This window comes from Python bivittatus, unplaced genomic scaffold (assembly GCF_059951505.1).
Source record: "Python bivittatus isolate LINGU-HERP-01145 unplaced genomic scaffold, Pbiv_v1 ctg000980_np1212, whole genome shotgun sequence".
Taxonomy (NCBI): Eukaryota; Metazoa; Chordata; class Lepidosauria; order Squamata; family Pythonidae; genus Python; species Python bivittatus.
The window spans coordinates 16,365,122-16,385,108 of NW_028277125.1; the positions used below are offsets into that span (position 1 = coordinate 16,365,122).

At 39.6% G+C, this 19,987-nt stretch overlaps 1 protein-coding gene across 1 annotated transcript in view; it reads right to left on the bottom strand.

Annotated features, from left to right (window-relative positions):
* Positions 1-262: 262 nt before the first annotated feature.
* The window catches only part of SERPINI1 (serpin family I member 1), a 96,604-nt gene continuing 76,879 nt past the window's right edge, over positions 263-19,987 (bottom strand). Inside the window, exons 7-9 of the mRNA XM_088132200.1 lie at positions 10,369-10,455; positions 5,841-5,930; positions 263-2,768 (exon numbers count right to left, since the gene is read on the bottom strand). Of these exons, the coding sequence (XP_087988326.1) occupies positions 2,692-2,768; positions 5,841-5,930; positions 10,369-10,455 (254 nt within the window). The 3' untranslated portion in view covers positions 263-2,691. The remainder of the gene's footprint in view (positions 2,769-5,840; positions 5,931-10,368; positions 10,456-19,987) is intronic.

A 19,987-nucleotide genomic window follows, 5' to 3' on the forward strand; every position in this document is an offset into this window, starting at 1 on the left:
CCAAAGGTAAAACATTAAATGGGGGAAAAAAACCTAAAGATTGTACGCTTTATTTTTTAAATTGTTGATTCCACTTTAGCTAAGCACCAACTTAATGCATGTGAGTAGCTCTTCGTTTTTCCTTAATGGGTGCAAAGCAATAGAATTAGAATGTTACTATTCGTAAATGAGAAAAGAATTCACTTATTATAGAGTCACCATCCCACACATCTTGACAATGTTCCTTAATGAAGCACACACAGGATTGCCATCTATGCTGTTTTTTTCCCCATGCTTTATTAATAAAGTGCTTTTAATCTGTAGAAGCATCAATACAATTGCATTTGAATGAGTATAAAGCTTTTCTGAGGGAGGAGGGAAATCTAAGGTACATACAGGGAAGTTACAGTGTGGAAGGACATGCAGATTAGTGCTGGACATCTTGCCAATAACCATTTGACAGAGAACAGAATCAAATCCATATAGAAATCAAAGGAACAAGAAAGGCTTCCATTGGTGCTTCAGTGCTTTGAATGGGATTTTACTATTATTCTCTTTAACTGGAGTGGGATGATGGGGTTCTTATCTATAGAAGGCAGCTAAGCACCATGTCACAAAAACATTTGCTGCTTTTCATGAACAATCCATGGAGTTGCACAGAGAATTGCACGGTTTCCTGTAATCTGCTTGCAGGAAGGAATCTTGATAAATTAACTCCCCCATCCCCACTGATTATGAAGTACAGCCATTTAGAGTGAGTGTTACCCGGTTTCAAATGGACATCACTTTTTTTACATTACAGCAGCAATTACAGAAACACTTTTAAAACTGGCATTTTCTTTTTTAAGTAGTGCAATTTTTCATCTTGGCACACATCAATCTTACTCACAGGAAGATTGACTTTGAGACTGCATAATAGCCCATATTGTTTTCTTGGCAACAATATGGAATTGGCTGGGTATTGCTGCCTTCTGGATTTCCCCTGCCCCTCTTGACTATAGTCCTATTTTCTGGGAGGTCTCCCATACAAATGGTAACCAAGTCCAACCCTGCTTAGCTTTTTAAGATAAGCCAAGGTCACCTGGCTGTTGCACGAAATCCCAGAAACTAAGCTCAGCTCAAAGGAGGCTTTACTTTACATGGAAAGAGCCATGACTGATGCCACAGCAAATGTAACGTATTTATAATTCTGAGCAAAAGTTTCAAAAAGCTGTCCAGCTGACCTGTATCAGGAGAGAGTTCATTGGTAGAGTGATCTGAAAGGGAGTGGGACTCACCAGCACTTCTGAGTTCCTCAGTGCTGGTTATCGTTACTCCACACCCTGGAATGACTTCCTATCTTCTAAGAGGCGTTGATTTAAAAAAATTAGTGGGTGCCATTGGGAACTGCTAGGAAAAACAAAGCAAGGCTAGAATGCTCCATAGGAATTATGCTACTTAAAGCTGCAGTATAGATTGTCTTCATGCACTGCTGTAGCGCTTATGCTACTTTCAAGATGTCATATGACCTCTACCCCTGATCTTTTACAAATGCATTAGGATTAGATAGCACTATAGTTCCCCACATTCTGGAACTCTCGCCTTATCGGAGGCAAGCCTGAGGTGAGAGTGAGTTATGGTTCTGGGATAATTCTTTCCCAAAAGCTTCAAGTTCCATTATTTTCCCTGCTCAATACTGGGATCCTTGCCTTTTTTTCCTGAGAGTCTTCCTCACTTCCCTGGCTTTTGCATAGGGGTCAAAATAGTAGATGGGGTATTTTTGATGAAGCTTATAGGAGAAGATAAGTCAGAATGGTGGACCACACGGAGATGTCATGGATTACTTCCACGATGGGTTAGACTATTATTTTCCAACCTGGCCATCTTATGGTTGTGTGGACTTCAACACCCAGAGTTCTCAGCAATTGCCATGCTCGGCTGAGGAATTCTGGAAACTGGAGTCCAGACATCTGAAAGTTGTCTAAGTTGGGAGATAGCAGGTTAGGTAACAGATGTCTAGCGTTTTACCTCTTGTAGCCCCAAGAATCCCTCACAAAATAATAATGCTGAATTATACATTTTATTGTGACACAGAGGGAAATGCATATCATACGTGGGAACGGTCATATTAACCAGAGTTACTTAATTCAATTTTAATTACATTTAAATTAAAATAAATCCAAATTAGTTATGGCCTAAGCCTCTCTAACTTCTATCCAGGTGCTTCCCACTTCAGCAATGTGTCCCCCTGTACATCGCCCAAAGGCCCACCAGGGCTTTAATACTGAAAAAAACTGAGCACCTTGGGATATTTAGGCTTCAAAGAGCCTTGACAAATAATTAATTCCCAATGGCACATCAGTATGTTCTATTACAGAAATTTGGAATGGCTTCATTTGAGAGGCAGGTATGTTCCCAAGACAAGAAGATGGTCACTGGCATGGATACTTTTAAAATTTTATTTTAAAGGACCAACACAATAAATCACGAAGACAACAACATATACTTTTAATACTGAAAGCTTTCCTTCCACAACTATGGTCTGCAGTTTCACAGCTGAAGTTAGACCTGGAAACAGTTTGTCTTTTTAAATAGTATCTCAAAGGTAACATTGCAAAAAAGAGAGAACTAAAAAAGAAAGTAAATCACCACATGGAAAACCTTAAATACATCAATTGCAAACTCAGTGTGCTTGTTTTCTTTTGGGAGGGTGTGGATAAACCTGTGGAGATATTAAAGTTCTTCAAAATCATGCACACTTGGATTCATCACTTCTGGGTGCATTACTCTCCCCATGAAAATGATGGTACCTTAAAGAAAGAAAAGAAAAGCTGTAGGAAGACAGATTCCAAATAACAACAACAATAAACCCTTAAAAAAGGTCAACAGTGGAACAATTATCCAGAAAGGTAATGACTTCTCCTTTACTGGGTGGGTTCAAGGAAAGGAGAGATTACAAAGACTGTGTCCTCCACTGCTGGACGGGTCTCATTGTTAGGTAGTTTTCCTAAAGTTTCACCAAAATCTGTTTTCCTGAAAATTTCATCCACTGGTTCCAATCTTGTCCTTGGAACAATAGTTATGATCCAGCCCTACTTCTCTAGAGGACACTTGGGACTACTTGTAATGAATGAAAAAGATATCAAGGGACTGATGTGATGTCTCTCCTGCATCAAGTACATATTGGTCCTGAGATAGGATTATCCACCCACAAAAGAGCCTCTGATGAAAGATAAAAGAAACAAAGAGAGTGTAGAGTTTAGAATATCTGCTGGTCCTTAATAGTTTATTTTCATAATGAATGAGAATCCTGGGAAAGGAATCAAACAAGTAACAAAGAATGTTTTATGCTACCACCTGAGGGTATAAATATTTGAGTATGTATTTAGTTTATATTTATTTTCAATTCTTTGTTTTGTAATTTAGATTTTTATCTATAGATATCAAAGGTATGTATTTCTTTTGAGTCTTACCTTACATCTGTTTCACAACACATATAATCAATTGTAATGAAATACTTTTGCTTAAAAAATGGATTTTTTAAAAAAGATTCTGCCAGGCACAAGTTTTCTATTTTTATACTGTCCAATTCAACTTTGGGTTTATTCATATGAGGCTGTAAAATGATGGAAACTCTGTTCTGTCTACTAGGCAAGCCTATTTTACCTCCAGGAAATGCCTGGAGGTGTAGAATTCTTAGCAGCACAGTTGCTTCTGATTTCAATTGCAAAAAATCCCTAACACTTTTGGTTACTTTTGACTGTTACTTCATTGGCTAGATCAGGAGTTGATAGCATGGCCCAAATTAAATTAAAATGGTTAAAAAATAAAGCCTGATTAAATTCAAGGAGCCTGACTTTTGAACCATATCGAGAACTGGACTGTTAGATCACTGGTCCATTTTAGCCAATACTGTTTCTTAAACTGCCAACCATTCCTTCCTGCCCAATTAGATCTTTCCTAGTCTTGCAGCTCAATTTCTTTTTGAACTAGTTATGGAGTGAATTGAAACTCTGATCTTCAGGTTGCAAGATATATACTCTGCCACTGAGCAATTGCTTTCTTCCAAAAGTACATGATTAAAAAAACTCTCTATGTACTTTTAAGAGTATATCATATACTCTTAAATCAATCTGTTCTATTATACAGCAGGCAGTTGTCATCATTCTTGTCAAGCACATAAATAACCGATCGCATTGGTATTCTGGATACTCTCAGATTAGAACATTTGGGGAATTTTCTAATATTCATCATAAAAAGCTGGACAGCACTCAAAGCCTGCTGGTTTGACTAATGGCCTTTACTCCCTTGCACTGAACCACAGCATGAATATGCCATGGCAAAGTCATTTTTCTGCTGTGTCCTCATTATGTTGTCTACATTTCATCCCCAGTTTAAAGTCATCCTCTGCAGTTTTGGTACCAAGGCAGTGTCCTCCCTTTTGAACAGGCAACAAGATGCAACAGTTTTGCTGTAGATGAAATCTGATGAAATTCATCAGCCATTCAGGTTATGACACAGATGATCCTTGGAAGATGGGATCAGACCAGAATCTAGCGACCAAACCGGTGCATGCATGCCCTTTCCCTCTGGCCCCTGGTCACTGTATTCCAGGGCCATTCTGCTTTGGCTACTGGTCAAGTGTAGCTCTTTCAAACTACCACTCTGTCCCTCTACCAGGTTCCTAAGCTGATCACCTGCTGAGTTATATAGCATGGACAGTGTGAGCAACAACTGACCAATGAGGTTAGCAGGAGAATTGCACATTGACATGGAATGGAGAGTAGGTGTATCTCTCTGCCGCTTCAAGTGCAACTCTGTGAAGATCCTGCGCTTTTGGACATGGGTTTAGCACCTTCTTGGAATAATGCTAAATCCATGTTTTGCATGGGTATGTTCAAAGAGAGTCTGACTATCAACTGACAGTCAAACTGGAGTGAGTTTTGACAGATGGCTACATCTGCTAGTCTAGACATTTGTCAAAACTTGCTTCCTCTCCATTCCGAACCCCAATTCATTCTGCATTAAGGTGGGTGTTTTTTCACTGGCTGGAAGTGAAACAAAGTTGGGGAATTCATAAACTGCTGTTGTTAATATGCCTTGTTACGTTGTAAATAAGAATATCACCATTTGCTGGCATTATGCCTACAACAGGATAGGGATAGACAGGAGCAGCAAATTTTATAGTTAAACATAGTTTCTGCCAGCTGAAGGACTGGTGGATAACACTTGGAAAAAAATAATACTAGAAAGTGAACAAAACTCTGGGGAAGCAAAAGAAAGCAACTTTCTAGGAATGATGTTCATGGAATACCACCTCTTTGTTCTTTGAAAAGCCCCTATTATCTTTGTAGCCCTGCCCCATTACTTCGTAGTTACACCCTCACTGACCTCTCTAGGCACATGTTGTATTATAGCCAATGAAATGTTGTGCTGTATTATCCAATCACACGTATGCTTTCATTTGAACAAATCTATTAAGAGGGAATGTAACTCCACCCTCTCAGGGCCTGTTTTTCTTTCCAATACTGAGAATAAACCACTCTGTGCTTCAGTGTAATGTATACTTGTTTCCAGTTTAAACAAACCCCTTTTAGGGATTTTTTTCTACTACAATTCAAAGGGAAAAAAAAGAAGAAAAACTGAAGAGAGAACCAGTGTGATATAAACTGGGACTGGGAAGATACAGGTTCAGGTCTATCCCCATCCATGGAATCTCACAGAATGACATGGGAATGTTCACTATCTGTCAACCCATCCTACTTCGTAAGGTTGTGAGGAAATGTTTAAAGGCACGATTGCTATGCATGCCACTTTGAATTCCTAGAGGAAATATGGAAGATGAATCAGTAATACGTATATAAATACTGTAATGCACTCACCTGTTATTCTGTTCCTAACCACAAAGAAGAATGGATGATCCACTATAATTTGGGGGTACAGCACAGCCATTCTACTAATTGCAATCATTCCTAGGGAATGGGAGAAAAAAAAATTTTTTGGAAGTATTTCTGTCACATCATTTCTCCCTTTTGTTGCCACTCCATTTGTAGCACACCTGAAGTGCACAAACAAGAATTAAAAACCCACCATACTAACAGGTTGTCAGGAAGCACAACGCTAACCTAAAACCAAGAAAGATTTGGAAAGAAATGGATGTGTCTAGATATGTTCTGTGAATGATTAACAACTGGTAGTGGTGTAATTTATTTCCACCACTTTGGGAACAGCTTATAACTTACAAACAAGCTGACTTGGGAGACTTATTACAGCCATTCCTTTTTGCAGAGAAGGCATACACTGGATAACCCCACCATCCACTTGGGTTATTGCTAAACGCAGGACAGATACACTCATTGAAACATATTCTGTGTTAATCCTAACTGGCCACAATAAATCCCAGGAATGCACTCTTACTTTGAAGTCTTAATTCTGGTACACAGAATTTTCAATGCAAATAGATGCAAATTCTGGTTCAATTTTTGCAAAACTTTCAAATGACATATTTTGATTACCTTCACTATCACAGCAGTGTTACTGCTAGGGCTACTTTCAACCAGACCTAATATTCTTATTAGAGGTGATAACACTAGCTCCCTGTCTGATGTCAAAGAGGACACTGCATAATAATGAAACTCATTATTACAGTGCCTTATCCTCCACAGATTGGTCTTGTCTCCAATTAGTGAATCTTCTGTGGGCCTTACAATCAGATTCATTCATTAGTCATTTACTTTGGTTTAGATGAACCAGAATTTCCCTTAATCCAGGATTTGAAATCTATTTCAAATTGCAACTTGAGAGGCTGGTTTAAAGGAATCTTGGTTTGCCTTAATCACAGGAATGATAGAGCAAGTCACAAATGAAATTTGGAGAAGGGAACAATTTGCTCCAGTAAGGATGGATTTGGTGGGACAGTGGCTTAAGTCATTATCGTGGTTCATTACATTCATCTACTAAATTATCTCAAGATGACACAGCAAACCACAGTGAGCCACAGTTCATTAGTCTTACTCTCTCTTGCTTATTATTTCAGCAATCGTTCCTGATTGGCTAGCATGTCCTGTTGTTATTTTCCTAATTACAACAATGAAAAAAGTCTCTGGTTGCCAATGAACATCTATGTCAGGGTTTTTCAAATGGTGGTTTCACAGAACCTAGGGTTATACGAGAGACTAAATATGAAAGACTAAGGGTAAAAAAAAAGTTTACTCAAATACAGCCAATTTTTTATTGCTAGAGTAGTGTTTCTTAACCTTGGCATCTTTAAGATGGGTGGACTTCAACTTCCCAAATTCCCAAGCCAGAATTCCCCATGTTGGCTGGAGAATTCTAAGAGTTGAAGTCCATCCATCTTAAAGTTGCCAAGGTTGAGAAACACTGTGCTAGAGCTTTGCCTCTTGATCAGACATTCTGGGAATTTTCTTTTTCAACAGCAGCAGCCTAAGTCTTAGACCAAGCTCCTCCCTAGGTCACTATCTGCAGAATGGGGGAAAGCCTATTCTTTCTGTTGTTCTTTTCTTTTATTAAAAAAACCTCATAGTCACCTGGGGCGGGGAGATGGCAAAACAGAAGACATCACTACAGGGCAATTTCATTTACTGTTTCTCCTTTTCTCTACCTCATCTGTCTGAAAGACTAATGGCTGCTTAACTCTACGTTAACCCTTAGCTGAAATACAAATGACAGAGCGCATGCTGGATCAATGATTAATGTAGTTAACAAACACAAACAAATGTAAATCAAACAAAGTCAAAAGAACCTGATTTAATGCTCTTTCTAAACTATAATTTAAGCCATGGTATGGATTTAGCCAGCCAAACAACAATATGGCTTGGCCTGTTGTGAGAATGAAGTCAATATAAGACACTTGTTCCTAATCACTTAACCGCCAACAGCAGGGAACAGTAAGGAACACTTCATGAATTTGCAAAGCCTTCTCCAACTTGATGACCATGAAATATATGGGACTACAATCTTGATCATCCCCATCCAGGATTTCCTATCACTATACTGTTGGAAAGGGATTGGCTACCTACCTGAATTAGCATCTAGGAAGGCTTGTGTTTTTCTGAGACTTAAACTGAGACATCCTACATATGCAGATTTAATTTGTAGTATCAGGTATACACAGGAAATATTGTAGTTCAAACACATTAGTATCAAGGCAAAATTTAGTCTTAATTAAATTTGTAAGTCTTTAATGAGTCCCCTCTAGAGCTTTACAGTTTGCGAGCATTTTATTAACTTTTATCTTTATTACACTGGCATATAAAAAGAGAGAGTGATGGAATAAATAAATAAACCCCCCAGGCATGCCCAGCCGTGAAAGTATTCCTTGTCTGCATAGTTTTGAATAATGCACCTTCCCAGGCAGGGCTGCAGTAGGAGTGAGTCTGGCTCCATAGATTTCTGCTTTCCTACTAAGGGGGAAAAAAAATAATAATTGGGAAATGGATACATTATTGCAAACCAATAAGAGGATGTTTAAAATTATTTAAAAATCTGCTGAGGTGAAAGGTAGATATTTGTATGAGATAGGCATATAGTTCTTCCATCTGGTCTGTGTTTATTTATTTATTTAATTTGTATGCTGCCTAACTCCCCCAGATGTGTTATTCAAATACATCCAAATGGGCTCCATCAATGTTGCAGGAGGAGCTGGGATCTGAAGTAGGCAGGACAAGGGTGCAATGTGGGTGAGACCATATTCATACATTAGTGCTGTGTTTCTCAACCGTGGCCACGTGAAGATGTGTGGACTTCAACTTCCAGAATTCCCCTGCCGGCCATGCTGGCTGGGGAATTCTGGGAGTTGAAGTCCACACATCTTCACGTGGCCAAGGTTGAGAAACACTGCATTAGCAGGATTGAAAATCCCAGTGTCTCTTCCTTGGTGTGTTTTTGGGAGGGATTTGGGGATTGTTTTCAACAATTTTTAAGAACAACTTTCTTATGTTTTCCTGGCTGAAAATGATAGGAAATCACCTTGCCAATATTCAGCAACGGTAGTCACAAAATAGAGGCTTGGGGCCACAGATTGCCCATCCTGATCTACAAGCAGCTTTTGCAAATGAAATTGTATTTCTGCATGATTGCCAGCTCATTTGGAAACAGAAACGTCTTGCAAACTGATCTAATGTTATATAGCTGCAACCTGATGCTTCTGATAAGAGCAAAGGGATATTTTTATCTCCTCGCTCTGGTGTTGCAGTCAAGCCTCCCTTCCTCTTTCCTTCTGGTATTACAAAGACATTTAATCAAAGGCTGCGGCAGGAGAAGAATAAATCATGGAAAAGAATCAGCTGCAGAATTTTCTTGGCTCAGAATTCAGATATATAATGAACACATAATGCAATTCCAAATGGCCAAGTTTCTATTGCTTTTTTTCTTAACCTAGTACACCATCTAAATAATCTCTAATCTTTTTAGCATATAAATCCAGCTTCTCTCAACTTCTGTTTAATCTAAGGACGGAGACAGGACTAAGTTGAAAAATTAGGCTTTATATTTTAAAGAATAGGGTTTGCTTTCCCCCTATTATTCCCTGCAAGCCTGAGAAGGATGCTGAGTGCAACTGGACAATACTATGGCACTGGGCAGGACCCAACACCATTGGATAACCTCCTCCCTCATGGTAATACTAAGACTGTAATTAAGTGCAGGCAAGATCGTCCTCCCACATTTCAGGGCTTGAAGACAAATTTTAAATGAGCCTTATGCCCACACATTCCTTACCAGAAAGGTAAATAAATGGCTAGAAAGCATGCGAAAATGTCCTCCAAGAAAGCCCTTCTTAAATTGCCCTTTCACGATGTGTTGCAGTATACTATGGAGTATTTATCTGCACAGTCCCCTTGGGAGCTGAGGCATTCATTATTTTGGTTGATGAAAATTAGAGCATAAATGTCACGGTCCCACTTCATATGCTTATCAGGCTAGCCATCTTCTATGGCTTGGATTACCAGGAGGTGGTCTCTCCTCCACCTCCATATACAATACACATAAAATGCATCTTGTTAGGATTGTTGGGTCTGAACTAAGAAGAGGAAAATTCAGCTGTGAAGCTTGCCACTGACTCTCTAGGGCAGGGGTGGGCAAGCTAGGGCCTTGCAGATAGTTTGGACTTCAATTCTCATCAGCCCCAGCCAATGGCCAAAGACTGTTTGAGTTGAAATCCCAAGCATCTAGAAAGCCGTCAGCTAAACTTAAAAGCATCCCTAACAAAAGCTCAAATCTCCTTGTAAACATGCTCTTCACATCCCTGCCAAATAATGTTTTGTCCATCTTTGGCAACTTGATGTGAGGGGAGGAGGAGGAGGAAGAGGAGAAGATGATCCCACCTACTGCTTGCTTCAGCCCCACACTTACTCCACATTTACATTTACTCCACACTTTTATGAAGCTTACCTGAAGCAGCAGCAGCTTCAGAACCTTCTTCATTGACTTCAAGGACAGATTTGTGAACTGCTTTTGACAGGTAAAGCTCTTTGTTATCTGGAGGAAAAACAAAAGTCAGAGCATTAGCAATTCAGCGTTTTCACCAAAGACCCATAAATGTCTTCCAATACCAGAGGAAAATAAACTTTGGGCATAATTTACACCATCAGTGGAACAACTGCCATCCAAAGGTACAGATGACACCCTCTGTGATCTAAGCTGTGGATACTTCATTTCATTTCATTTCATTTCTCTTTTCTCAGAACTTCTGTTCCCCAAGTCCCACTACTTTCTTCTGCTCAGAGACCTTCAGATTTGGTATACATAAATGTGAAGCCATCAGATTACTGGCCTACCTGAGACAGATGCAGATAATCCATTTTCCTTGGAATCTCTCCTCCCCCTTTTTTTCCATCCCTGAAGCACCCCCTGCACTGTCATGTATTCAGTGACTCAACTGCCAAAAGTTTGTGGTGCAATTTTATATCATATTGAAGCAAAATAAAATAAAATACAACAAATAAAATAAAAAATCAACACTCTAGTAGAAGCCCTAACCAAGTCCCCCCAAATAAAAGAAAAGGGCAAGCCATTATATTAATACATCAAAAGCATACAAACCCCATGTCTAAGCTCAATATTGCCCATGAATGCAGAGATTTCAGGTTTATAGGCTTTTTGCAATTTTCCCTATATCTCTGAGACCTACTGGCCTCCATTAATCAGGCAGAGAAGAAGAATTAAAGAACAGATGCCCTGAGCATATGAACAACACAGGAATTTGTCAGAATCAGAAACAAGGTCATAAAACCTTTCTTGCAAAAATCCATTTCTGGTTTTCACTGAAGCATTCTTTTTTGGAAACCCAAACGCCTTCAGTTCTTGCTCCTGTTAGCTAACTGGAATAATCAATGAGAGGCTGAAATTTATGATGTGCTACAAAACACTCAGCAACCACTTCTGTCATTGGTCCACTTTGACTCTGCAGCATCACAAGCTGTGTTTGCTATAGCTGGAAACTTGCTTCACTCAACTAGATACTGTATAATAAAGTTTGAATCTGTACTCTAATTCTGAGCTCTAATAGTTAAAATAGAGGAGGTTAAGCCTCCTTCAGGATGAACTCAACTACTGGGGACTACATAAACCTATCTGTGGCAACAATATGGAAATGGTTGACCACTTCTTTTTCCTGGACATTTTTCAACTTCCTAGTCTAGCCTATAGCCCTGTGATTTCCTGATTGTCTCCCACCCAAGTACTAATCAGGTCTAACACTGCTTAACTTTTCAAGATGAGCCAGACGACGTGGTACAGCCACAAAGCCGAGCATGGACTAAGGTCTCTTCAAATCTAAACAAGAGTTGCAAGAAGCCAAACATTTATCATTATAGAAAGGCTGAAGTCTGATGCACCCCAAGAGAACAGATGGTTGAACCCAAGAATGGTACTTTGTTTTTGTATACTCCCCCATTCAGTAGTACTCTGGGTGGTGCACAATAAGAGAAAAGGAGAAAAATAATAATAAGAACGTAATCTAAAATGATCTTTAATGTAATAAACAGTGGTCACCCAACAATCATACAATGACTGAGTAAAAGAATCTTCAGGGTCTTTCTAAGCAAAAAGATAGACAAGGCTACCTTCTGGAGTTAGAGTATTCCAGAGCGTGGGAACCACTACCAAAAATGCCTATCATCTTGTGACTCCCCTAGAGTTCTCTCAGGGGGTGGCTTTCTCAACAGGCCATCTCTTGATGACCAGACTGGATGGGGAGAATCATCCCTGATATAATGGGTAATGACCAGCACTTTGAATATACCTGATAAATATGAACATGCACGTACACTGGCCTTTTTGGTTAAAACCAATCCAATTAAAAAAAGGGGGGGGCAGGAAAGTTAGAAATGCTGCTGCTTTTCTATTTGTTTTCCTTCTCCTCTGGTAATTAAAAAAGGAAAGATGTTTTTATGAGAAATGAAAATAAAAGAAACACTGGGTATATTGCATAAAACCAGAGCTACAGGAAATTTAATAACACTGTTTCAAAAGCATCACTCTCTATTTTGTTTCATAAAGCACAATGTGGGCAACCTTTTCCATACTATCTGGATTTGTCTCTTTTAATCATGAAGAAAAATTAACAGTGCTACCCTGGAGCACATTAATCTTTTCTATGCTTAATGCTCAACATTCATCTATAAACAACTTGATCTTTAAACAGTAGAGGAGTTAATTTGTTTGAATAAAACAGGTTGTTCTCTCTTGGTTTTCGTAAGGTAAGGGAGTTAGGTGGTATAAATCTTCAGGAAAATATTCATCTCTGGGAGGAAGTGCAAGTCTAATGCCAGGCTGGTTGTGTGCTTTATAACCTCATCCTGTGCCTGGGTGCATCAACACTTCACAGGAGCTAAATCTAGATGGCTGTGTAGTAGAACATAAGAACTGCTCAGCTGAATCAAGGCAAAATTTAATATTTTCTGACAATAGCCACCAGTCCAACATCTTTGGAAAACTCACAAGGAGACATTCCACCCTGGATTCTCCACAACAGCTGGTTCTTAATCTAAGACAACTGTAATCTCCAGCACACAGGGGCTAAAGTGTAACTCCCAACATCCTTTATATTGGCCATGAGGACTGTGGCTGCTGGAAGTGCAGTGATCAATATCTGAAGGTCCACCAATTACCCATTCCTATAATGGAACAGGAGTTTTGACCTTAAGGCGACACTTTGGCATTGATCATTACTCAACTGCTGTTGGCTTGCAATTTACTTCACAGCAGCAACCAAATTGCAGATAGCCCAGGCCCTCTATTAATGCTGCCCAGGCAAATGTCCATGGACACTAGCCTCACCTTTTAATACAGCTGAAGAGAGAGCCAAGTCTTCTTGACCTAAATGCAAGATAAAGACCAAAAATGGGTTTGATATTACGCAGGATCCAATTACTATTTCTTTGTGAAGTCCTCAAAGGATTTCCATTTAGCTGTATGAGAAAGATCTTATGGAAAGCTTCCAACATGCCAGTATACTGTATCCTGTTATGTTTGTCCTAGAGGGCTTGTGGAATCAAATCCTCCAAACTCCAAGGCAAAGGGAATCAAGATCTGGACAGAAGACGTGTCTCTGATGGATAGAGAGGAGGTCAAGGCAACTTGGAAAACAGAAGTACTGCCAATGGGAGAAATGAACCAACAGGGCAAACTACAGTTGCTGATATTAACAAGGTTTGATGTATATTCAGTTAATTGAATCTCTATTGATCCATGCCAGGGGGATGGATAATGGTCAATGGGGGAATGAATAAAAACATGTAGAACCAAAGTCTGCTCTACGAAAATCGCTGAGAGACTGGGAGACTATATCACACCTGCTGCAAAAGATTAGAAATTGTCTATTATCCTGTAAGAGAAACAGACCTTAGGATTGCCCAATTGGATTTGATAACTATGCCCACAGAATGAAATTTCTACTTGTGCTCTTTGACCTGTGGTATTTAAAAATAAATTAAGAAGGTTCAGCAGGAGCCATGCCTAATTGTATGGAACGGGTGAGCGCTGGACTCCTGCTGAACAATTCCGTAAGCTGCAGAAAGTTTCAAACAGGGTTCTGTGCAGGTACAAAAAGTAGTGAATGACAGAAACTATAATGAAGATGAATGCTCTGTTTTTCATTCAACATTCACACAGTCCCTGGGTTACTTTGTAAGTGAAGAAATGTAGCAGCATCACACTGTAATTTTCCTTGTAAAAATGTGTTTGTTAAACTAAATGGGAATACGGATAATTTTTCTGCAAAGATGCAAGATCCCCCCCGCCCCTTACCCTGTCCTATTTCTGCCTGATGCAATCTGCAGGTACAGGAGATTCTCACTATTGACTGGGAATTCTGGAAACTGCAATCCCAACAATTCTGGTAGGTAGTGAGTCAAAGAGAGTTGATCTAAGCAGGGCTTAAGGATTGATTAACTGATACCAAACTGATACTAATATCAATCACTCAACCAACCAGCCAGCCAATCAAGCTCAAATCCCAGTCAGTGTAGAATGGATTGTGTCCCTGATTACACAAATTTTTATTTTTAATTTATTATTCTTAAAAAATACTGAGGAAACAGGGAACATAGGATTAACTTAAATCTGTAAAAGGCAAAGGCTTTCAGAGAAAAACTGATAGTTCTGGCCTCTGTAGTAGGACAGGAAACCTGATCACTCTTTCCATATCAGGATGGCCCAATATTATAATCCAAACTGCTGAGGCTGGCTCTACTACAAATTGAGATGGCACAAACGTCAGGTGAGAAGAGCACAGAGAAAATGCATAACTGAGAGCCATAACAAGTATTTCAGCCAGGCTTAATTTGAGATGGGAAATGGAAAGCTTAGCAGTGGCAGGCATGACTAAATACCTTGTTAAAAGTCCAGACAGTGTGGGCAGGTTCCCATTAATCCCAAGGGCTCTTGCTAACAGCTTTTAGAAGAGGGTGATATTCTACTCTTCTTAATGAATGTCAGATCATCCCATTTTGTAGCCAATAAAAGCAATGCCATGACCACAGTGATACTTCTGGAGGTTTGTTTTTTCCCCCCGATTCCTTCAACTGATATTTATGAAGGACAACTATTTACAGTAGGATCTAAGTTAGTAACAGCACTCATGATAGTTAACAACAGCCATCATAAATGAAATCATACATTCATCAGCAATAAACCTCGAAGAAGGTCATGCAAAGCCATCTCTGCATTGTTTTCAAGACAACTGTATGGATGTGCCACAAACATTTAGATAAGGTTGGGGTGCCAGATGATATTCCTGCCTCTTCCCCTCCCCAGGTTGGAAGGCACTGCTCTAGCTATTGGGGAAGAAAATCTGGAAGATGTAGAGGTGATGACATGGCCAGACCAGAGCTGTGGTCACTGATATTACCAGTACTGAAAGAATACATGGAATGTGCAAAGTATGAATGAAGAGAACGTTGACATTGTCAAAGTGAAAATAAAGTGCACTAAAGTAGATATTTTAGAAATAAGTGAACTTAGATGGACCAGCATTTAAAATCAGATGCACTATTCACAGTATTAGATTGTATGAAGGAATGATGTGGTGATGATATTCAAAAAGGTCATTGCTAAGTATATGCTTGGCTGTAACCAGTAAATGACAGAATCACGTCTGTAAGAATCAGAAGACAAGGTTATGTACTTACTACAGTCACAGAGATAGAATATACTGAAGAATTCAATGGCAAAGAAGAGCAACATCAGAGAGAAGGTAGTGCACTGGTGGCAGGTTGAAATGTCATGGTGGAGAAATGAAGGAATCAGAAATTATGAGAATATATGTGCTGGGTACAATACTTCAGGAGGTAGGTTAATCAAGTGAAAAGAATTCTTTTTCAATGTCAACAACTGCTTCAAGTGAAATATGTGCAGTTTTGACACCTGGGTATCACCTAACAGAAAATGTCAGAATCATATTCATTACTTTATTTACTTATCAAATTTATAAGCTACAGTCACTCAATCTTCTCAGGTTTGAGCTGAAGCTGGTTCTTCCCCATTCAGACCTGCACAGCATCCAGACGCTGGGAAAGCAGTTTGACAGAATCACTTGGATGGCCCAGGGCAAAGATAGACAACTGAGTTGATACTGATGAAACTTAACCCCATGTTGGTATATAACCTCATTCAGTAGTTTCATGTAGATGTTAAATAAGAGTGGGGAGGCTCTTACATGTGCTCAGTTGGAGTTGCTCTTGTCTTCCTCTAAAGACTCTCCAGGCATCTCTTATGCCACTTCATTTCCTGAAATACCTATAAAAATAAGGGGGCCCTCTGGGATCTGCATAGGCATGATCTGATTCAAGGCCATGGTCACTTGCTTGTCCCAAACAGCAACTGAGGCCCCAGCCAAAGCATGCACCAGAACTTCAGGAACGATCCCAAGTTCCCTTTGGAACCCCACCAAGATTTTGTTATTATAGCCACTCTCATAAAAGTAATTTTAGCCTTCCTGTGGAGTTGATTCCTGCGTGGTCTACCTGGTGGGCCTGAAAACCATCTTGCAAGTCTCATATCTCCTCTCCCTCTTATACGTGTGTAAATTAGGGAGGTGTGTGTCTGAGCCTCTTCTGCATATTTTCTCCTTGTGCATATTTTCTCCTTGTTAAATCTCCTTAAAATTAGTTTTTTCCCTTATCGCTTTGGTTATGGATCTTGCCTATTTCTGTCTCTACAGCCAGGCACATTTCAGAGAGAGGAACTCTCTGCTCAAAAATTGTGGGTGAGGAAGGTCTTATTACAGACCAACCTGGCATTTAGAAGCCAGGGACAGTGAAATTTTGATGATCAAGTCCTTGGTTGAGCACAAGGAGCAGGAATGTGGTACTGATACTAAATACCAAGGCAACCTTCCCCAAGAACAGCCAGCCCTTGCCTCCTGCCATATCTTCCCATATCCATCACCACCATGATGTTCTTGCTTGCCCTCTTCCCTCTTACAGAATCTATCACCTCCATCTCTCGCTCTCCCTCCCCAAGGTCAAAGAGCCCAATCACACAACGAAACAACCTAATGGAACAGCTGACAGCACCCAGCACCTGACTAACCTCACTACACATACCTTCTTCCATATACCCTCACCCTTCCAACCGTCCCCTTCTCATTCAGCAGGCTGGAGGAAAATCTCTCACACTCTTCTTCCAAACCAGTGAGATACACCCTTGCCCTTGTTTCCCACCTGAGAAGGAGTGAAAGCTTTGACCCACTTCCAACACCTTCCCCCAAATTGCCTAACTTCAAGATTTCCAACCCACCAGTCCAAATGTAGTCCTTCATCAAATCTGGATGAAACACGGATGATGTAAAACAAGGGCTTTTGTATAATGGATACAAAAGACAGACAAACTAATAAGCTAGAACACTTCCAGGAGCAAATGTGGAAGCAGCCATGAGTTATTAGCATACAATACATGGGTTAGAATGAGAAAATGAAGAATAAATGTGCCAGCAGTATTTGATCTGTAAGACATACCATCAGAATATAAGATTAATGAAATGAACAGACTCGGTGCACAAGTTATGAAAAGAGAATCTCAGGAAAGGGCTAAGAGACATTATGAAAATCAAAACAGAAAAAAATATGCCCAAGAAAAGATCCAAAAGAAGAAATCATGATGGAGGACAAAAGTTTGGGAAACAATAAGAGTGTATGATAATTGAAAACAGACTTTCAACATCAAGCAAGGAAGGACATGGAAAGATATTTCCATCAAGAACATTAAAAAATGAAGCAATATAGCTAACTTTCTTATGGTCATAGAGTGTAGCAAAAGACCTAAAACTACATGTAATATAACAGGAAAAGTAATGAAATTACAAAGGCCATCATATGTACTGTGAAACACAAGCACTTACTTGGATATTAATTTGTTCACCCCAGCTGTAATTTGCAAACAATAGAACACAACTTTGCCACATTTAGGGAGAAAGATTCTTATCTGGGAGGAGGTGTTTTAAATAAAATATGTCTGAGTGCCTGGGCAATTTGTTAATAGAGAGGGTATAAAGCAAAGACAAGCGCCCCAAACAAGTAGAGGAGGACGTAGACTGTTGATTTGGTGGCACCACCACCATCAGTCCATATATGGACTGTTCGTGACTTTCCCTTCTGCGACAGATGTAGGAAGGGCATTCAAACGAGCTAAAGATAACACTCTTCTGAATTTTGGAACTGTGATGCGATGTGGGTGTTTAATTTTACAAAAAGGGTATTTGCAAGTATGTCTCCCCATACATTTTGGTCTTCCGTGTGCAGTACCAGTTGCCTAAGCACGCATTTAGCCTTCTCATATCTCAACATCAATACCACTTCACTGGAAAAGCTGTCATAGGGCAATTTCTTGGCAAGTTATTTTTTTTCCAGTGGGAGTTAAAAGGATGAGCTAGTATTAAGGAGGCCAATCCAACTTGGTCAAAGGATAACCTTAGCCAGTATGCAAAGATGCTTAGGCAGAGCTTGTTCTCAACTTTGATGACGTTTACTTCTTGAAACAAAACAAGCACCTTGAAATATATTTTGTAGGAATTTGGACCGTATATTTTCCAAGGCAGCCATGTTATTACATGGGCCTAATTGAACCCCATACAACAGCTAGGCATGTGCTTTGGCTGCAAATAGTTTTAACACAGCAGATCTCAATTGCTACTGTAAAAACCGTTTGGAGAAACGGAATAGTTCCAAACTGGAAAAAGAGTGAGAGAAAAATGCATTCTATCTCTTTATACCTGTTTTAACTTGTGCATCAAATATATTAAAAGAATGATAGGATTTGAAGGGAGGACAGCTGGAATCAAAATTAATACTAAGAATTAACAATACTTACAAAATTAACACTAATACTTTATGTTATGCAGGCACTACCATTTCATTAGCTCAAATCACGAAGACTTAGAAAAGCTCATTATGAAAGTAAAAATGGAAAATGAAAAATCTGGGTTAAGGTTAAATATTAAGAAGGCAAATGAAGTATCAGTCAGCATGCTTACTGAATACACAATCAACAGAAAAAGTTTAGATGCAGATAGTTTGAATTTTCTTGGTCTCATGTATAATTAAAGATGGACTGTGTGGAGAAAGAAATAGAAGACTAATCCTAGAGATAAAGAAAATGATGAACTTAGACAAAACCAAAAATAAAGATCAGAACTGTTAAATCATTTTTTCCATTGGTAAAGCTGCACATTGAGAAACAGTAGGGGAAAAGAGACAGACAGTACTATATTACGGATCTGGAGATATTTATTAAGAGTACTGCAGACAGCATGAAGAATCGGCCCATTGCTCCTGAGCCCACTCCCTCAATGTGATAATCAGCAAGCTGAAATTCATATACTTTAGCGTGGGATGAAACCTGACTGTGAGAGGATGTCTGGTAAAGGGAAAAACAAAACAAAACAAAACGTCATGCCATAATGATTCCCCTCACTTCTGTTCCCCTGAAAGCTTACGAAGTTGTTCTCTTTTAAAGGAATGCAGTTATTTAAAGAAGGGGATTGCTTACTTGAGGCAGAAGAAAAGAAGTTGAAGATCAGAACAAAAAGGACAAAAATGGAAAGAAGAACGCTGCAAGGTTGGAAAAAGGGAAGGTAAGGAAAGGAACCCAAAGACTCTTGCACCTGGCAGCATGTAAATGTGTGTGTGTATGTACGTGTGTGCTGTGTAGAGCTGCTGAAGAACTCCTCCATAGCAGAGGATGGGAGGGAAAAAAAAGCCTTAGCAGCTGAAGAGGTGATTCTGGAGAAACTTCATTACAGCAGGCCCGACCAAAGCAATAGGTGGATGTTGTCAAAGTAAGCCCAAGTGGGGAAAGTTCTCTGGAGGCTACAGAGCAGTAGAAATCCTAGGAGTGACAGACTATGTCCCTAGAGAGAGAAGGAAGGGAGATGAAAGCACTATTTCTAGAGTGCCAAGCAGCCAGTGTAAGGAGATGTCTGAAAGTCTGGGCTGATGGTAATGGAGTCACAGTCAGTCAGAGCCTATAGTCAGCCATATTGGATGAAATTAATCCAACCAGCAGCCAACCC